A 20,890-nucleotide genomic window follows, 5' to 3' on the forward strand; every position below is an offset into this window, starting at 1 on the left:
GGATCTATACAATCTGGGGTTGGGGCAATACAATAACAAGGTATCTTGTAATGTTCTAAATTTGCCTTCCTTTGGAATACAAATTGCATCCAACATGTATAATGGTGCCTTCCCAAACATTATACTGAATACAATTGTACAAACTTTAAAATGAATATGTGCCTCAATTGGAAGCCAATGTAATGATGTTAATAAAGGAGTAATCATATCATTTTTATATGCTGAAAAGATGAAGCGAGCAGCGGTATTCTGAATAATCTGAATTTTTCAAATAAGATGTTTATGACAACTAACAAAAAAAAACATTACAGTAGTTGAGTTGAGATAGAAGTAAACTTTGTACTACAATACTGTAATATGGATAGTTAACGGTTCTAAAAGATTTTTAAATCAATATACTTCTCAGTAACATCCATGCTGAGCATGATTCAAGCAGGAAACATTTCTTGACCCCAAAAGTCTCAGTTGACCCCAAAATTTAGACTTCTTGGAAGAGTCAGGGTCTGAGGAATCTTGGAGCTCTAGGAATATGTTAGAAGAGTCATCCAATTGATTCTCAACATGACCTTCTTTGTCGCAGGCTGGGAATAAATTTTCACCTGAAGATCTTTCCTTCCCAAGTTTTTTCCAGAAGATGACTAAGGTGTTTCATTCCAATTTACAGGTCCAAGGTGATCCTAGGGCACCTCCTTGTAGCCCCTTCAGATCACTGGATGTGCCTAAGGACCTGGCGATGGTGAAAAAGGATGTGGGACATGCTACGCTATACATCTTGTTAGCAGGAAGATAAACAAGAGGTATCATGTCCAGGCGGCTGAGTAATTTGCCATACTTCAATTACAGTGGTAAAGTGCAGTAGCTGAACCATCCCTAATAGGTCTAACAAGTCTAAAATCTTTGCTTTGATATCCTCGAGCCATGAGTTTCAAAATCTAAATACATTACTAGAATGCTGTGTTGCAGGGCCACATAGCTTTGTTCACTATCTGCACAATACAATACCTGCACAATACCAAAAGAAGCCAAGAATTTACCAAGATTCTACCTTAGAAGAGAGAATTCCATTATCTAATAAAAACCCATAAAAACACTGAAACACATATATTTAAAATAGCATGGAAAGCCTGTGCTGCGGCTACAGATTATTGCAGATTTTCACAGGTGTGCATAGGAGCCACCTTTTCAAAATGATTGGGGGTACTAAATGCAATACAAGTTATCCTTTCCTGGACACAGTGAAGAAGCTTGCTCAGAACTGGGAGTGCTCTGCACCACAGAGCTAGCTCCTATTCAGGTGTGGTCCTCAGGCCTTCATAAGGATGTTCATGAAAGGCTCACTGATGTGATAAGGTCAAAGAAATTGTAGAACTCATGAAACATCACTATCCTACACTTATAGTCCAATCTACTGCCACCTCTGAACAACCTTTGTCATCTCAAAGGTTTCACAATGGGCCATCCAGGAACAGATTTTTCCTACAAAGAAACAATTTCCCTGGGTCTACACCTCCTAGACAAATGCTTTGCTACTGTGAACAAAGAAGATGTAAGTCCTACACTCCTCCCAGTTGAAACCAGAGTTGGGTTTTTGACTGGAACCAGAAGAAATCTACTAGTACGTTGTGTTAGGCAGGCTTATGAGTAGGATGAATTGATCCCTTTTGTAAAGGAATTTAAGAATCTGGGTGTTTGATTGATCAATATTTGATGGAATTCTGGTTGGTTAAGCAATTGAGGTGACTGGCCAATAATGCATGCAGCATTCATTAACTAGAAAGACTACTGCACTTCCATCTATATAGACCTCACCAGGATAGTATTAAGGAGGTTGCGAATTCTTCAGAATATTGCCTTTAGGGTAGTAATTGGTAATAATGGGCATGTTAGTGCTCATGCACTATAACTACAGGTTCTGTGGTTGCCAACGAAGAAGCAAATTAAGTTCAATTATATTTGGACAACTATTTGAAATGGTGTCTTTCAGCTAAAGTGTGATGTAGCCAGGAATGGTTGCTGGAAGTACTTATGATGCAGGTTCTGAGGTGGGTTCAGCTGAGGGTAAGAACTTCCTTGGTGGTTGTATCTGAGCTTTGGAATAGTCTGTCTTAGAAGGTGAGGCAGAAAGTTAATATTTTAGTGTTTAAGAATATGGTGAATTTTTTCTTATTTCTGGATGGTAGATAAATTACTTTGTGATTCCTGATATTATATGTCAGGGTAGGGGGATCTAGATTGGAGAAGGATGGGTGAGGAGATTGGGTGATAGTGGCAGGACAGAATTGTAACATAGTCCTAAATGGCTGCCTTTGTTTTTATTCTGTTTAGTCATTTGTTATTGCATGTTATATCATTACTATTTGTTTTTTTATTTTGGTTTTTAAACCACTTCAGATAGCTCTGGTTTAGGCATGCTGTATATAAGATTTCTTTTCAATTATTTATCTCTTTCAATATATACATTTACCAAATAAATGAGGAAGTAACAGGAAATAATATGTTTCTATAAATATAAATAAGTAAACCAGCTATAAGAAGGAAGTTAGTGTAAGTTTTGTTTTTTTCTTTAATAAACTGTGGCTTACTGCAACATCAAGCAGTTAGGTCTTCTTCCAGTTAATAAAGGATAGTCACAGAACACATCTATCAAATATCTCTCCAATCCTCTACCCTAAAGTGTATTAAACCTTATACCAGGACTTGGTTCGTTTGGAAATCTCCTCCCTCTAGTTAGCTGCAACAGTCAAACTTGTTCAATAGACCCACAAACTCACCCACTTCCCATTTCAGAGTTGTTCTTCCCCTTCCCCCAATCAAATGAAAATCTTGGGAACCATGGAGTATCTGGGGAGTGGAAGGCTTTTGTCTTGTCCAGAAAGTTCTGGAAGATTCTGTCTGCCTCTGGGTATGATCACATGACCCTTTGTGTGACGGGTAAACTGAGGTCTTCAGAGAACTCAAATTGCAGGTATGCAACTTTGCTTTTTAGGCATATTGAAATATATATTGTATGTAGTTTTAGAGCCTACAGTCACTCTGATGACATGAATCAAATATTTCAAATTTAAAATAAATGATTACGGTCACAGTTATCAATTATTTTCCGTGCACTTTCTCCCGGTTTTCTTGTATCTTTCCTTCCCTTGCCCTCCCCCCACCCATTATTATTTGTTCCACCTCACTGGACACCCAAGTGATCTGAACAATCTTAAGTCAGAATCACTCATTTGACTGACACCCTCTCTGGGCTCATCTCTGAAGCATACCCAAAGCCTGCTGAGCAATGCAGCCTGAATCCTAGGGCCTACCTGACACACCTTGCTTTTTTAGCATATGGATGCTACTTCTTCATAGTCAGTGAAGATGACTAAATTAATGCCAGTTATCAGGCTGTGAATTTTCACACCTGCTGCAGTCAATACCTTCTTTGCTCAAGATAGAATTCAAAAATATACCAGCACTCTGCTGAATACCAGTGCACAACCTCACTTTTATATCGGGTACAAAGATGGCAACTTGACACATTTGCTCTAGGCTTCAATAAACATAAAATAAATCATATTTTGTTAGCATGTTATAATATGACATTTCTAGTCTTTGGAAAGTTACTATAACCAAACTGTTAAAATCCATTGATGTGATATATAGTCTGATCTGGTAAGTATCATATTTATACCAGGGCTATGATTCTCATCATAAAACATGAACATCTGTAGGATGTGGAACCTTTTAAAGGACCAACAAAAAAGATGCCTGACATGAACAATAGGGATACACATTCATTCATTATCACACCTTGAAAGATTTTGTGCATATGAAATTGGTTTAATGTACATTAATCTATGAATTAACTTGTGCAAAATTGATTAATGCATGTTAAATAGTTCAAACATATATTTTAAAAAAATGCATTAACAAAAAACTTTGAAACAAACTGAAAAATGTCTGAAAAAGAGGAAAAGTCTGGTAAATGACCCAAAAATAAAACAACAAATGTTTTACTTGCTCATCCCTAATGAACAAGACTTCACAAGCCTAACAACACAGCCATAGCATTCACAAAATAGTATGAATACCTTTAACACTAAAAAGAATAGTCTGGTCAATATTCAAAGCGATTTATGCAGCCAGGAGAGGCTCCTGGCCAGTTAAAACACTTGAGCAGGGCTTAGAGGGGATATTCAGTGGCACTTAAATGGTTAGTGTGGCCAAATATTTGTTTATTTGTTTATTTATTAGGATTTAATTACAGCCTTTTTGAAGGAATTCAGTCAAGGTGGTGTACAGTAAGAATAAATGAAACATGGGTAATAGACATTTACAGCAGTAAAAATATTCAAATAATCCAAAGTATGGCATAGTACACTATTTACAATGTCAAGACAATATGTAATAGAAGATTTTAATTGACAGCGTAGGGTATGTGAACACTATCAATAACAATGACAATATCAGCACTGATTGTTAAACTAAAAGCCTGATATTTTGTGGGCAGTCTGAGAGCAGATAAAACACAGTCCTATCTTTATGCACTGTCATGTAGGCGGGTTAAGAACTGAATATCACAATTAACCGAATAAGGGGTCCTTTTACTAATGTGCGCTGAAAAATGGGCTGCGCTAGTGTAAGCGCGTGTTTTGGATGTGCAGATCCATTTTTCAGTACACCTGTAAAAATGCCTTTTTTAAAATTTTGACCGAAAGTGGACGTGCGGCAAAATGAAAATTGGCGAGCATCCATTTTGGGTCTGAGACCCTACTGCCACCCATTGACTTAGCGGTAAGGTCTCACGTGTTAACCGGGCGGTAACCATCTACGCACGTAGAAATTATTTTCTGACACGTGAAAAATGACATTACCTCCCGGGCCACGCAGTAGCTGGGCGGTAATTCCAAACTGACGCATGCTGGGTGCATGTAGGCACCTACAATGCTTAGTAAAAGGGCCCCTACGTGATAGCCGGTGGCTGCTGCCTGGACATTGCCCAGCATTGACTATCGGAGCATAAAGCCAGTGGTGTCTAAAAAAATTACTGATCACCGCAGGATAAATATCTAGCTTGCAGTCTTTTAAACTATAGATAGCAGTGCTTACTTTACCAGATGAATGGTAGGGGCATGATATTCTAATGATAAGAAAATTAACTGCAAGAGCAAAGCACATCTTCCCACTCAGTTCAGTGACAGCTACAATATAATAAGCTCCCTACACAAGCCAGATTTGGTCACAATGCTTTAAAATCTGCGTTTAACTTTGAAAAATGCTCTAGGGTTTCTATACAAAACTGTCCTCATGAGGACAGATTTTTAGTTTCTCAATTTGTTAGAGATTGATAGACAAAAAGCTTTTCTAATGGTTGTGGCAAAGGCCACTGCCAGAATTATTTATATCACAAGAGTATCAGGTTCAACTCTCATTAAAATGCAAATGAATTACGTGGCATCTATTGCATTTGTGCCTCCTCGCAAATATTTCACATACTGAATTTTTCATCCAGCCCTCTTACAGGATATATAGGTCTGGATTTATGCGGGTTCCCCCTAATTCTGTAATCTTAGCACCTGAATGTATCGTTTGTGTGTTAAGATTATAGAATACTTAGAGCTGTATTTTCAAAGCAATTAGACTTACAAAGTTACGTGGAGGGCAGGGGCATAGCCAGACCTTGCAGTGGGAGGGGGCCAGAGTCCGAGGTAGGGGGGCACATTTTAGTCTGTCACCCCGCCGCTCCCCCCGCCGCACCCCACAACAGCAAATACTTTTGCTGGCGGGGATCCCCAACCCCCGCCAGCTGGTCTTCTTCAGTACCGGTCTCTGGCGCCGCCGCCGCATTCGCTGCTCTGTTCATTCTTCCTCATGACATCCCATGCACGCTCAACATATGGCTCCGGCTGAATATCGACCAGGCCCGCATAAGTTCCAGCAGCCTGTCCACCCGAAATTATCCCCCGATATTCAGTGCTGGTGCCCGGACATGGCTTGGCACTGAATATCGGGAGATAATTTAGCTGGCAACAATCAGCGTTTAAAAAAAAACAGCGACTGCCGCTGGCTGAATATCAGGGGAATAAAATTTAGATTCTGCTACAAATTCTGGATCTGTGTGGATTACGATACTAAGATTTCAAACTAAGTTAAGATCCCTCAGATATCAATTTAAATACTTTGTCCAAGTATTTTTAATAGCTTACAAAACTTCAAATAGTTGAAGGTCAATCTTAAGAGGGAGTGAGTTCCAGTATTGTGCTGAACAATACACAAAACGCATGGCATGAAACGATTTATATTTCACATCCTTTAATGTGGGGAACTATAGTAAACCACGATCTCTTAACCTAAGTGTAGAGTTTGCCTTTCTAATAACAAGCAAATCCACCAAGTATTCAGGGACAAAACCCACCAAAAAGCAACTGTACCTACATATAGGTGACACTTTCAGGTATAAGGGCTATCATAGTGGTCTACAGTTCAGTACAGTAGGGTTTTGGAGGGCTCACCATACAATATAAGGGAGCAATGGTGAGATGTGTACCTGGAACCTTTTATGTGAAGTCCACTGCAGTGCCCCCTAGGGTGCCCCACTGCTCTGCTGGAATGTCTGTGTGGCCAGTCCATTAAAAATCCCAATGGCTTGTTTTTGTCCGTTTTCCCCTTGGACTTTTTTTCCTCCCAAAATAGTCCAAAAAGATAGACGCACTGAGCACAAAAACATCTAGCAAATGGCCATTTTCAAAACAATAAGATAGCAAAACGTCTATGTTCGCCACTTGATTTTTGGACATTTTCATCAAAACGTCCAAAATCAGATGTAGACGCTGTACTGAAAATGCCCCTCTATATGTTTCAAGCTAAGTGAAACATTTACGCCTGCCATCTATATGGCATGATGGTGCCTAAATGTTGGCAAACAAATGTCGAAGTACACTCAGTTCTATAAAGTACTGTAATTTTCATTACTTACAAATGCATTATTGTTTCTTTTTGTACTATAGTGAAGCAAGGCCCCTTGTAATGTGAGACCCTAATCTGTAGCTTATCAAGCTTATACATAAATCTGGTTCTGATCGCATTGGAGGCATAAGCTACAACTTTCAAAGGAAAAGTATGCACATCTATTCCCTTTTAAAATTAGCCTACTGAAAATACCTGCAAACATTTACTCTCACTGTACAGACTTTTTAAGAAAATGTACATGCATGCATTTGAAAATTCTGAAGTATTCAGGTAAGGAATGCTGCTTGCTGCTGGTAAAAATATGCTCAAAATGGTAATTATGCACATACAATTTACCAAAACACATCCCGGGCATGATTAAAACAAGCCATTTCCATGCAAAAACCACTGGAAATAAGCCACGGTGTCTATCCTCTTCCTGTAATTTATGTCTACATCTTTTGCAAAACACTGACACTGCTATTAAAGAAAAGATAACACTTTCAATATGCAACATTTTTGAACTGATCCAGACTTGCCCCTGTTTGCTGTAGCGGGAAATCCCAGTGCTTCACAGTCATACAACAGGATGATACATCTATGTACAAGGATACAGCACATTAAGGGGTCCTTTTACTAAGGTGCACTGAAAAATGGGCTGCAGTAGTGTAGGCGTGTGTTCTGGATGCGCGCAGATCCATTTTTCAGCACACCTGTAAAAATGCCTTTTAAAATTTTTGACCGAAAATGGACGTGCAACAACATTGATGTACATCCATTTTGGGTCCGAGACCTAACCGCCAGCCATTGACTTAGTGGTAAGGTTTCAGATGTTAACCGGGCGGTAAGGGTCAACGCGTGTCAAATGCCTTGTACCGCCCAGTAGCTCTGTGCACCAGATAATAAAAAATATTTTCTGGCGCGCATAGTGGACGCGCACTAAAAATTAAATTACCGCCCGGCACACGCGGTAGCCAAGCGGTTGGCGCATGTTGTGCATGCATAGGCCCTGACGCAGCTTAGTAAAAGGACCCCCTAAAGCTCTACATCGCAATACATATCTGCGGTCAGTTCCGTGTAACATAATCAGGTTTCCTGAATGTCTACAGATTGTTTGCAGAAATCAGAATATTTATTGGCCTGTGTATGTTGGCACTGGAAAGTAGAGACAGGTACTGCCCAGCAGAATATGTTCAAATGGCATCTCCTCTGACAGATAATGGATTTTCTAAAACAAACAATTGAAAGATGTAGGTATGCGCATATGACAAATACTGTCTGAAACACACGATTAGGATATGGGTGTATAACAGTGTTGCACTTACTTCAGATTAACCCTGACTAACTGAAACAGTGCAAGGTTAGTTCTATTGATCTATGAACTTATAGTTCAAATGACAACAAAGTGAAGCAGGACTACAATAGTTTAAATGGAGAGGACAATCAGAACTGAAACAGACTGATCTACATCTGATGAAAACCATAGTGTACAGCTTGTGTGTATGGAGGGAAGAAGCATAATGGCTAAAAGTCTAGAGAACAAGTGGGCCACCATGGTCCTCGAGGGCCACAATCCAGTCAGGTTTTCAAGATTTCCACAAAGAATATGCATGCGATCGATCGATTGCTTATGGAAGCAGTAGTGACGTTCCTGGGGGGGCTGGCACCCGGGGCGGATCGCCGATGCGCCCCGCCCCCCGGGTGAATCGCCCCCCCCCCCGATGCAGCGCGGACCCCCCCCCCCCCCCGGTGAAAGGACACCCCCCCCCCCTGCCGGGTGCACGCCGCTGGGGAGGTGCCGCACGCGTGCCTGTCCTCCGTTGTTCCATGCTTCTTCTCTGCCCCGGAACAGGAAGTAACCTGTTCCGGGGCAGAGAAGAAGCATGCAACAACAGAGGACAGGCGCGCGTGGCACCCCCCCAGCGGCGTGCACCCGGGGAGGACCGCACCCACCGCCCCCCCCCCCCCCAGGAACGCCACTGGGAAGCAGTACATGCAAAGCAACCTCATGCATGTGGAAATCTTGAAAACCTGACTGGATTGTGTGTGGCTCGTGCTTTTCCCTGTACAGACTTTTCAGCATGAAAGATATGCTTACTTCCACTCTGAAGTCTCAGGAATTTATGTTCTTGTCTTTATACCCGCTGTTTAGCACACACAACATTTCTGAGCTATTTTATACTCATATGTCTGATTTTCAATTGGGTATGTATGTCCTTTCCCAATCCTATCCCTGGGAGCTCTTCTGCTTGGTCCAGGTTGGGGTTGTGCATTTTTCTATCATTTTGTAATGGTACATGCTATTCATAAAGGATGTCCTTTCAGAAGCATCTAGAATCATAAATGGTGGAATTCACATGTGTAGATCATATGCAGGTCCAACTTCGATCTTAGAACGTTGCTATTTGGATGTAGATATCCCCTGGGATAGCTTGGATGTGCCCCAAAAATAGATATGAATATTATTTTAAAGAATTTGTAACATCTGTTTTGTAACCCATTCTGTTTTGTTATGCAATAAGTAAAATAAATAAACGATAAACATGTACTCCCCATTTTACAATTGGAAAACACCTGGATTGAAAATAAAATCCATGTTGGCTTTTGCACCAGCACCAAGGCATATACAAATGGCAACTCCCATTTAAGATCTGGAGTCTCAAGCAAGTTGTAGGTGCAAAAGCCAGTGACGCCTCCTGATCCATTCTAGCTAGCCCACCTCAACATCCACAATATTCCTCCCCTTCCCCTGAACTCTCATAGCACAATTTACACTCTCTATCCTCCCCTAAATTCCCTGACGGCACCATTATTTGACAATTATTTGACAACTTATTGTCTTCCCACCCAAACCCACTTCTCCTCTCCCTCCACTCTCTATCTCAGTTGATAACACCCTCATCATCCCCGTCTCATCTGCCCACAACCTCGGTGTCATCTTCGACTCCTCCCTCTCTTTCTCTGTGCATATCCAGCAGATAGCCAAGACCTGTCGCTTCTTCCTCTATAACATTAGCAAAATTCGCCCTTTCTGAGCACACCACCCGAACTCTCATCCACTCTCTCATTACCTCTCGCCTTGACTACTGCAACCTACTCCTCACTGGCCTCCCACTTAGCCATCTATCCCCCATTCAGTCCGTTCAGAACTCTGCTGCACGCCTCGACCGATATACTCATATCACCCCTCTCCTCAAGTCACTTCACTGGCTTCCGATCAGGTACCGCATACAGTTCAAGCTTCTCCTACTAACCTACAAATGCACTCGATCTGCAGCCCATCCTTACCTCTCTACCCTCATCTCCCCTTACGTTCCTACCCGTAACCTCCGCTCCCAAGACAAATCCCTCCTTTCAGTACCCTTCTCCACCACTGCCAACTCCAGGCTCCGCCCTTTCTGCCTCGCCTCACCCCATGCTTGGAACAAACTCCCTGAGCCCATACTCCAGGCCCCCTCCCTGTCCATCTTCAAGTCCTTGCTCAAAGCCCACCTCTTCAATGTCACTTTCGGCACCTAACCACTACACCTCTACTCAGGCAATTTAGAATGCCCCAACTTGACATTTCGTCCTTTAGATTGTAAGCTCCTTTGAGCAGGGACCGTCCTTCTTTGTTGATTTGTACAGCGCTGCGTAACCCTAGTAGCGCTCTAGAAATGTTACGTAGTAGTAGTAGTAGTAGTAGTAGTAGTAGTAATTTGACCCCTAATGTTGTACCACAAGACTAAATCAAGGGGTCAGAGCTGTCGTTTTGATCTCAGGCACATGATGAGGTAGGACTGACTGCAGATCACTCCTGCTTCCTGCTAGATACTGAGGACAGTTTCTGGTAGGAGCCAAAGGGGTTCAGTGAAGGATGGCGGTGTAAGAGGTACTGTGGTGGCAGAGCCTTTAGTACAATAGAGAGGGAATTGAACACAACCTCACTTGGACCTCTCAATTCCCCTATCCATTCTAAATAATATGTGTTGTTCTGGAATAGCACATATTATTACATAATAAAATATAATACAAATAAAAATCAGAACAAAACAAATGCAACAAAATGAAATGACACAAAACTTTTCTGTCTGCACACCCCTAGTCTGGGTAAAGTCATGCGTGAACAGGGCATACAATATTCTAAAATCCTATTTCTAGGCATAATGTATTCCTTTTACACAGAGAAATGCTTCTGAGTATTGCCCTTCTATTGATTGAAATGAACTCTTTGTATTTCTTTTGTCTTAGGTGGTCATTTGGAGTTCTTTTATGGGAGATAGTAACTTTGGGTGGTAACCCTTACCCAGGTATTGCTCCTGAGAGACTCTTTAACCTCCTAAAAACAGGATATCGAATGGAGAAACCAGAAAACTGCAGTGAAGAAATGTGAGTTTTTCACATATTTATGCTCTGAGCTTATATAATATTGATATGTTGATTATGGAATAAACAATGCACAGTAATATTGGAATACGAAGATTGTTCTGGGTCAATTCAAAAATGAAAACTGGTTAGAGTTTTACAACTTTAAAGTGGCTATTTATACAGTATGATTCATTTTTTTCAAACTCAGTATCTCAGTTAAATAAGAAAATAGAAATTAATTCAATAAGGATCAACCAAAAGTTAGGCAGCAAGGCCACACTTACATACTGGTAGTCCAGTCCAGTGCTACTCAACCCAATCCTCAGAGCACACCTATCCCATCGAGTTTTCAGGATTTCCACAATGAATATGCATGAGATAGATTTACATACCTCATGCAATCTCATTGTGGATATCCTAAAACCCAGCTGGCTAGGTGTGCATATCTTCAACGGTGAGTACTTTGCAGGCAGGTATTTACATGGATGTGGTCTGGACGGAGCATGGGCAGGGCAGACACTTACTTGTGGAATTTATGCATCCCAGGTCTCACCGATCAGCTCAGTTCTGACTGACCCGGGCAACAAAAAGAGGAAGCAAATAATAATACTCCTTCTTTCCACAATTCACTCTGCACACATTCAGTCTTTTTCACTTGAGCTTGAGCACAGGCTGAGGTAAAATCCTGAAGGCCGTAGAATATTAAGCTGGACTTGATGAGTTTTCTTGATCAGTCTGGGAGTAAAAGTTTCACTCTCACTTCCAATAAATACTCTCCACACCAACGATTTGTAGTTTTATGTAAAACCAAACTTTACTGAACTCTGCAACTGTAGTAAATCTAAACTCCATAAATCCTTATGCACAGTTAGCTTTTGGCTTAAGAGGTTTTCTGTCCATCCAAGACCATTTGGTAAAGTCTTATCCACTAAGTGAAACGGTTTCTTCCAGCAAATCTCAAAATATGTACATATGTACAACTCCTCCAGTTCATCACCCATCCCTTTTGGGATGTATAATCCAAGGCTGTGCTGATAGCGTTGGTTGTCATAAGCAAACTCCTCCAGGATCAGACCATCTTGTCTGTCCTCTCCTCCAGAGTTGCACTTCACTGAGCTGCACCCTCTGGCCTTGAACAGGCTCTTCCCTGTTCCTGCTTGTGAGCTGGGCTTCCCTTGCCCACCCAGAGTACTCCTCTCAAACAGTTACTGCCTTTGGCTGATAGTAACTCCCTCTTAACTCAGGTTTAGGTTATCTGGCCTTTCCAGAATACCCCTTCTCCTCCAAGTGTCCTGGCGGGGTGAAGGCAACCAAAGAACTGTGCACTCCCCATCTATAACATTTATTAACTCTAATTCCTCTCACTCTGTCACTCAACAACAAGTGGTGTAATCAACTCTCTCCCCCTCTATCTCAATCCACTTCCCCCCAGTCCAGCAGCCCCTCCCCCCCCCCACCCGATTTACCTTTAAACATGTTTTTCTCTTCATAGAGGCAGCCGGAACGTTAGTGATTAACATAAAGCTGCCTGCGCCATTCCCAGAGCTTTCCCTTTGCTATGTCCTGCCCCCTTTGATGTCACTTCCTTTTTCCACAGGGCCAGAATGCAGAAATAAGAGGTGGAATTAATTGCTATATGTTCAATGCATCTAGTTTTACTAGGCAAAGAAGAGGCAATTCTATGTCTCGCCATCTTGCCCCAAGGTTGTGGAACAGGTGCATTTTAATGGACCAATGCACCTAGGTTTCATTCTAGATTGCCAGAATAACGTAGCATCAATGTGCCTAATACTTAGGCACCAACATGTAGGCCAACCATAGAGCTGGAATAAGTAGGCAGGGCTGATCAAACCCGGTAAGCGGGGTAAGCACCGCAGGGGGGTGCCTGCCTTTAAGGGCGCTGCTGCGGCACTGCACCGCCATACTGCGCCGCCCTTGGGGATTTAAATCTTTTATTTACCTCCGTCCCAGCGGCCGCGTCATTTCAAAGCCTTGCCTGTCTCTAGCCTTCCCTTCCTTCATGAGTTCATTCCCTCAGAGTCCCGCCCTTCTGACGTCATTTCCTCTTTCCTCAAGGGCGGGACTCTGAGGGAACGAACTCACGAAGAGAGGGAAGGCTAGAGACGGGCAAGGCTTTGAAATGACGCGGCCGCTGGGACGGAGGTAAATTAGAAAAGACTTAAACCACGCAGGGTGACAGGAAGAAAAAGGGGGATGTTGGGGGGAGAAGAGAGCGGAGATGCTAGACGGGGTGGGGGGCACCAGAGACCCTAGGACCGGCCCTGTAAGTAGGCATGGTTAAATGCTACAGAGATATACATAACTATGGGTCTCTTTTACTAAACCACGCTAGCGATTTCCGCATGGCAAATGTAATGCAGCCCATTCAAAATAAATGGGTTCAGGCGTATTTACCAAGCTGGGAATCCTGTATTTCTATAACTCTTCTCAGTTGCAGAATAAATAGCAAGCTATTTTTTTAATCAGCAAAAACAATTTAAACACACTTAAAATCAACACTGTTAAACAAACAATAGGAGGAAAAAGCATCAAAGCCAAACCTTTTACTTATTCACTGACTAGGGTTTACAGGCAATGACTTCATCAGCATAAAAAACCTCCTAAGTTCTGCAAGAGTGCTCTGTGCAACACAAAATGTAAGTGCAAAAAGTAAGACCAGTGGTGACTCATTTGTAGCTAATCGTGCTCATGTGTAAAGTTGATCCCACCAACAATGGCCAGGGCTTCTCTTAATGCTGCCTCAGGATATACAGGGCCAATGCATCTTTCACTCACACTGCTGACATTCAGCGTCAGTTGGTTCCCCTAGTAACACATATATAAATGTGGACAACTAAGTTGTAGAATTGCCCTGCTAATTACTAAGAGGCCCTGTTATTAAAATACATTAAAAAGTTAAAATGGGAATTAGCAGTGCTGCCTGCTAGCACACAATCATGCAAAGTTAACTGAGCAGCTTGATACTAAGAGAGCCATTCTATAGTAGAGCATCTATATTTAGGCACTTAGAGGTGGAGCCTATTCAGTAAAGGAAAGGAAATGCCTGTATTTTGTATTGAATACTAGCAGGGGTTGCCAAAGGCAATCTGCCGCCTCAGGCGAGGGCTCAGATGCTGCCCCCCCTCCTGGCTGTGGTCTGGCATCGCCCCCCTTCCTTCTTCAACCCCCCTTCCCCGAGCCTACCTTTGTTTCCCAAAAGTCAGTGGTGCCCTGCCACTGGCCTGCCTCTGAGAAAACAGGAAGTTACATCAGAGAGGCAGGCCTCAGTAGAGAAAAGAGGCGGTGCCGGCAGCAGAGCAGCCTATGGGAATCACTGCCGCCATCAACTTTTAGCAAACAAAGGTAAGCTCGGGGAAGGGGACTGAAAAAGGAAGGGGGAGAAGCCAGATTGCAGCCGGTGTGGGGAGATATGCTGCTTCCTGAAGAGTGCCGCCTGAGGCTTCTGCCTCAGCTGGTCTAATGGTAGAGCCACCACTGAATACTAGTATAATAGGTATATATGCATGAGCACTTATGCTTGCCTTAAAGCTGGTATAAATGCTCACACTTAAATATCTGGAAAAATGTGCCAACTATAGCATACCATAATTTATGAATGTAACTGTGCACCCCACCCATGTTCTGCTCAGACTCCGCCTATCTTCAAACTACCCACCACCCTATTTTGGTGCCATGTTATAGAATGTTCTAGCTGGAATATTTGTGGGTAAATGAGTGGTTTGCCATTGCCATCTCCTAAAACATGGAAAGTTAAGTGAGTTGCTCAAGGCCACAAGGAGCTGTCGTGGGATTTGAACCTGCATAGTCAGTCCCCAGTTTGCTGCTCTAATCATTAGGCTATTCCTCCTTTCTGGTGCAGACTACAGGGTTGATCTACAGCCAGTGGTGGTCAGAAACGTTGACCATCGCCAGCTGAATATTATTTTGTAGGATCTTCTAAATCAATGTTTCCTAATCTATGCAGGTATGCTTTCAGACATGATCAAGTGTGCCACTGCCTGATGTTCAGCTCCATTTTCTGCATCCTGCACCATTAAGAGGAATTCATGTACCCTTTTATGAGCCCATGAGCAGTCAATTGACTCTCTTTCCAAGCAACCTTCTGGATGTTGGCAGTGGCGTTCCTAGCTTATTCACCACCTGGGGCGGGTTGCCGCTGTGCCCTCCGCGCATCACCCCCAAGGTGCGCCCCCCCCCCCCTAAAGCGCATTACCTGAACTTTTCTCCCAACAAGGGGGTGAATGGAGCAGGTGCACGGCTGTTGGCTCTGCCAGTCCCCTGCCCTGGAACAGGAAGTAACATTAGAGGGGGCCGGGGACCAGCAGAGCTGACAGCCGCACGCCTGCTCCACACACCCCCTTGCTGCCTGTACCTGTAGTAGATTGCCCTCATTGTCCCACCCTTGGTACGCTACCGGATGTTAGAATTAATGAGCAACACAATGGATAAAGAAAACTGTACCTTGCTTTGTGCCATATGCACACCCAGGGATGTCTCCTTTGAATCCTGCAGCCTCTGATGGAGTTTTGTCTGGCTTCACTGGTGGCCATAAAAATTATCTCCAAGTATATTCTGTCTGCTTCAAGGAGGGTGATGTGCTGCACAAATATTTTTATTAACATAGGCATGTCTTGGGCTTCTTTATCACTGGTTGTTTCTCAGTTCTGTGATTTCCTCTTCTGGAATTAGTCCAAAACTCTCTTCCTTTTTCATTCTGACATATTTCCTTTTATCGTTTTATCTACATTAATTATGGTGGGTTGATTGAATAAGAAGAGCTTTCAAAAACAATAGACACTCTCCAGGAGTTAAATACAAGAGAGAAAATTACAATGAATCTTAACGATGAGACATTACCTGCTGAAATTCAGATGCTCTTCTTCTAACTTGTATGTTTAAGTGCCGACAGCCAAATAACAGGTATAACTTTATACAAATAAATTAGCCATACAAGTTTTATGTGTATATTCAGCAGTGGAACTTGTCCATTGAGTGCTGTTGAATAACTTTATATGGATAAATTCTTAATGAAAAGTTACACAGTTGCCAGCTGCTGAAAATTTAAGTCATATAAATGAAAAGTAAAATAAGCTCAAAGGGGCTGATTCATTATGGAGCCTTTTTACAATGCTGTGATAAAAAGTGGCCTTAGTGTATCCTTACATGGGTCTTTCCCGCATGCTAAGGCCACCTTTTTGCCGTTGCTGGATAATGGCCAATTTTCTATGTTTGGCATTATTGCCATGCACTAATGTTCCCACTATCAAAAACAGAAGGAGGTGAGGTCCTTATAAATCCTATAACATGAAACCATCCTCACACACACCTCATGGCTGGAAGGGAATGGCAGGATCACATCAACTGCAGACATTTACTTCAGTCCTCAACAAAACACTCTCTGCTACTCAACTGGCACGTGGGCCCATACCACCATCTCTTTTGTAGGCAGTAAGGGCACATGCGCTTATCACGCACTAAGGGGCCCTTTTACTAAAGGGTTGCCATGCTGCAAATGGCATGCTGCGCAGCATCCCGGAACTGCCACCAGCCAAACGTGGCCGCTGGCAGTAGTTCCACCTCGAGCACGCGCCATTTCCAGTACTACAGAAAAATTTCCATAGTCATTAATATGGCACAGCGCTGTGCGCTGCCTGGTTACCACCGGGTTACCGAGGGAGCCCTTACCGCCACCTCAATGGGTGGCGGTAAGTACTCCCTTGCATGGCCACATGGTAAATGCAATTTTACCGTATGGCCATGTCGATTTTCAGTCTTTTTTATCTGCTGCAGTTAAAAGGGCCCTGGCATGTGGCAAAATGGCCGCCGCCACTACCACAGGGCCCTTTTTACTGCAGCTTGGTAAAAAGGCCCCTGTGAAAACACAGTACCAAATTTCATTCAGTATGATTTTATTACAGATTGGGAAACCAAGTAGCACCTCTTTTAAGAACATTGTATAAAGACACATACAGTATATGCACCTATGCGTCATGATTTAATTGCAATTATCCATATATCCCAGCAGATATATCATTTCAACTAATGAAGCTACATATATTTTTAAAGTTTTTAAGGACCATTGGCGGTGATACCTTTCACATGAGACGCCAGAATCGTCATTGGTCCAATTTTTTAAGAGAACTTTTTAAGAAATTTTTTTAGCATTCATATAAATTTTAATTTTCACTCATATGCAATTAATTCCAATCATATCCTCATGTGTCATTGTAATAAATAATTCTGAAGTGCTTAGCCCGATTCTATAAAGGGTATGCATTCTTTATAGAATTACGCTTAGCACTAAGCTGCACCTAACTGTAGGTGGCTGCAATTAGGTCTGCTATAAGCAGGCTTAAATACTGGCGCATAAGTTAGGCGCACTTAGGTGTGATTCTATATCAACACGCATAATATCTGACAATGCCCCTAAATTGTTACGTGCAATAGGATTTAAGCACATTCCGTTACAGAATCAAATAAGCGCATAAATCCTAATTATTGCCAATTAGTGCTGCTAATTAGTTGTTAATTGCCAATTATCAGCACTGATTGGCTTGTTATGCAATTAAGTTGTATGTGCAACTTAAGGCTCCATATACAGAGTTTGCCGGATAGTATGTATTTGCAAGGCGGCGTACATGGAACATAGACAAGACATTGTTAAGTATGTCCATGCTGCATTTAGGAGCCCAAACTCACAACAGCTCCATGGCGGTTAGTGCAGGTGCCTACATTTTAGGCATACCGATACAATCCAAAAAGGTACCGCACTAGGTGTGGAGGTACCACACAGAGTGTGGAGGTGCACTTAATCCCCACAAAACAAAGTAAGGGAGAACAGAGGGGGGGGGGGGGGGGGGGGGGGGGGGGGGGGGGGGGGGGGGGGGGGGGGGGGGGGGGGGGGGGGGGGGGGGGGGAGATAGGCTCTTTCCAAACAACGGAGAAGACTTATGATTGTAAATAAAAAGTAATGTTTATTACAACAACTTGACTCAAGTTGTTGTAATAAACATTACTTTTTATTTACAATCATACGTCTTCTCCATTGTTTGGAAAGAGCCTATCTCCCCCCCCCCCCCCCCCCCCCCTCTGTTCAGGCATACCGATACCACATTACCCTAGTATTCTGTAACAGAATGTAATCACCTGAGTTCCAGGTGCCTACACAGAGATGCCTCCAAAATGTATGTTTCTGTGGCAAAACATTACCATTAGTAGATATAAAGTATAATTAGAACTCTTGTTCTTAGAGGTTTATAAATTAAAGAGTGGAGGAGTAGCCTGATGATTAGTGTAGCAGCTTGAGAACCTGGGAAACTGGGTTTGATTTCCACTGCAGCTCCTTGTGACTCTGGCAAATCACTTAACCTCCATTGCCCCAGGTACAAATAAGTACCTGTAAATAACATGTAAACTGCTTTGATTGTAACCACAGAAAGGTGGTATATCAAGTCCCATCCCCGTTTCCAAAACTCAGTCTATTTTTTTAATCAGTTTTGACTTATGTGATTCATTTCATTCATCAAGGCAAGATTTATTTACCATAGCTTATTCCTGTGCCAAAATTCACTATTTAATGACTTTATGTTAAATACTGTACGCAAAACTTGCTCAGTCCAAAAACCACTACAGTACAGTCTGGATTATCCGACTTTCGCTGATCCGATAATCTGGCATATCCAACAGACCACCCACCTGGTGATGTCATCACTGCATTTGTGCTCAAATGCCTTTAAAAAAAAGGGAAAGATGGAAGGAAAGAAAGAAAAACCAAGGAGCTTGAGAATGCATCAACCCTTCTCTATTGTCGAGGGTTGAGCTGCTGCCCGGCCATGTCGGCACTTCAGAGCCCAGGTTTACTGAAGGCAGATCTTGTGTTCTTTTATGATTACAGTTTTCTTTCCTTGTCTGGACTCATGCGCTCTGCCTCCCCTCATGCAGCCTCCCCCTCTCCGTCGCTCCGGTAGCTGCTGGCTGATCCCCTGCAGCTGATGCTCTGTGTCACATTACCGCCCATGCAGTCATGGAAACAAGGTCAAAGAGCAGGCAACAGGTCCTGCTGTACAATGTTTTTTCTTTTTATTTTTTCATTGCTGATTAGTGTTTTCTGTATTATCCAATTTTTCAATTATCTGACAACCGGTCGGTCCCATTTAAGTCAGATAATCGAGACTCTACTGTACCTATTTTTCTCAAAACTGTTGCTGATGAACTGAGTGAGTTTTGGAAAAGTGTTCTTCACTTGTAAATTTAAATGTTTAGGGGTTCTTTGAGGGTACAAAATATTGGTGTTTATGGGTGTTTTTGTGTCAAGTGCAATAACTGGTGAAGCAAGTTATCAAATATGATTAAAATCTTGCCATGCACCTTTTCCAGTGGAATCAAATATGCATGGTTGTTTCACTTGGGAGTCATAAACACAGAAGAAGCATAAAAACTGAGTGGAGGACACATGGTAAGCCAGGGGAGGAGTGAGGGTATATTAAGGGACCGGATGTTTTCTTAATTTTTTTGAAACAGAGGTGTTCTTTCAGTATTTATTGGTTAAAAAGTAAAATCAAAAGCCCTAAGTATAATGAACTTGGCAAACCTATTTCCCTTTTCTTACATGAAGGTATAATCTGATGCTGCGCTGTTGGAAACAGGAGCCAGATAAGAGACCAACATTTGGTGAGATCAGCAAAGAACTGGAAAAACTCATGGTGAAGAGTAGGGTAAGTCTTGCTGGCCTGAACAGTTCATGTTTCTTGTTGATGAATAATTGACAAGCAAAATTCTTGAAACTACTAATTTGGGGATCAGTATCCCATGTTGCTGTGGACATGACCTTCTACCACAAGATCAGAGCTGTTAGCCCCTGCTATGTCTTCCAGAAATGATTACTGTATCTTTGCTCCATATAACCTCTTATTCCTCTCCCAGAACCTACCCCTCTCCAAATTCCACACCCAGCCATTGGCTTTTCTCTTCCTCTCCTCCTCATCTCCATTGCCATCATCTCATCACCACCTTCTCTAGTTCCCCACTCTCCACCCTGCCCTACAACTGTTTAGTGACACAGAACCACATGGTCTAGTAGTAACTCCGTGTTCCTGGAGTACCCTCTATGCCATCCAGTTCTAAGTTAAAATGTTTGAAAGATATTTTATAAAAATTGTCTTTCTTATGCATATCAACTAATTTATGCAATTGTACATCAGAACCACTGGAAAATGTCAGAAAATTATTCTGCAACATTTTTTAAACTTTGCAGCCAATTGTACCCTTCAGCTGCTGCAGGAAACCAGTGGACTTGCTTGTAAGCTCAAATAAATACAGAGAAAATTGTTCTGATAAACAGCATTTTATTTATTTGTTACATTTGTATCCCACATTTTCCCACCTATTTGCAGGCTCAATGTGGCTTACATAATACCGTGAAAGCGTACGCCAAGTCCGGTAAAGAAAAAAATACAAGGTGATATTGTCGTCAAGTAAGGTACCTGTGTTTCAGATACAGAGGGGGGTCAAAGAGAGGGAAGGTTATAAAATGTCCATTACGAGTTTTGATTTTGCTGTGTTGCAGTGTGGGTATTTATGTTGGGTCGGTGGC

The 20,890-nt window shown here is 42.3% G+C and overlaps 1 protein-coding gene across 1 annotated transcript in view; it reads left to right on the forward strand.

Annotated features, from left to right (window-relative positions):
- RET (ret proto-oncogene) overlaps window positions 1-20,890 on the forward strand; it is a 157,425-nt gene that overhangs the window by 111,153 nt on the left and 25,382 nt on the right. The window contains exons 17-18 of the mRNA XM_030204979.1: window positions 11,161-11,298; window positions 19,913-20,012. Of these exons, the coding sequence (XP_030060839.1) occupies window positions 11,161-11,298; window positions 19,913-20,012 (238 nt within the window). The remainder of the gene's footprint in view (window positions 1-11,160; window positions 11,299-19,912; window positions 20,013-20,890) is intronic.

Source organism: Microcaecilia unicolor, chromosome 5, assembly GCF_901765095.1.
Source record: "Microcaecilia unicolor chromosome 5, aMicUni1.1, whole genome shotgun sequence".
In the NCBI taxonomy this organism is placed as follows: Eukaryota; Metazoa; Chordata; class Amphibia; order Gymnophiona; family Siphonopidae; genus Microcaecilia; species Microcaecilia unicolor.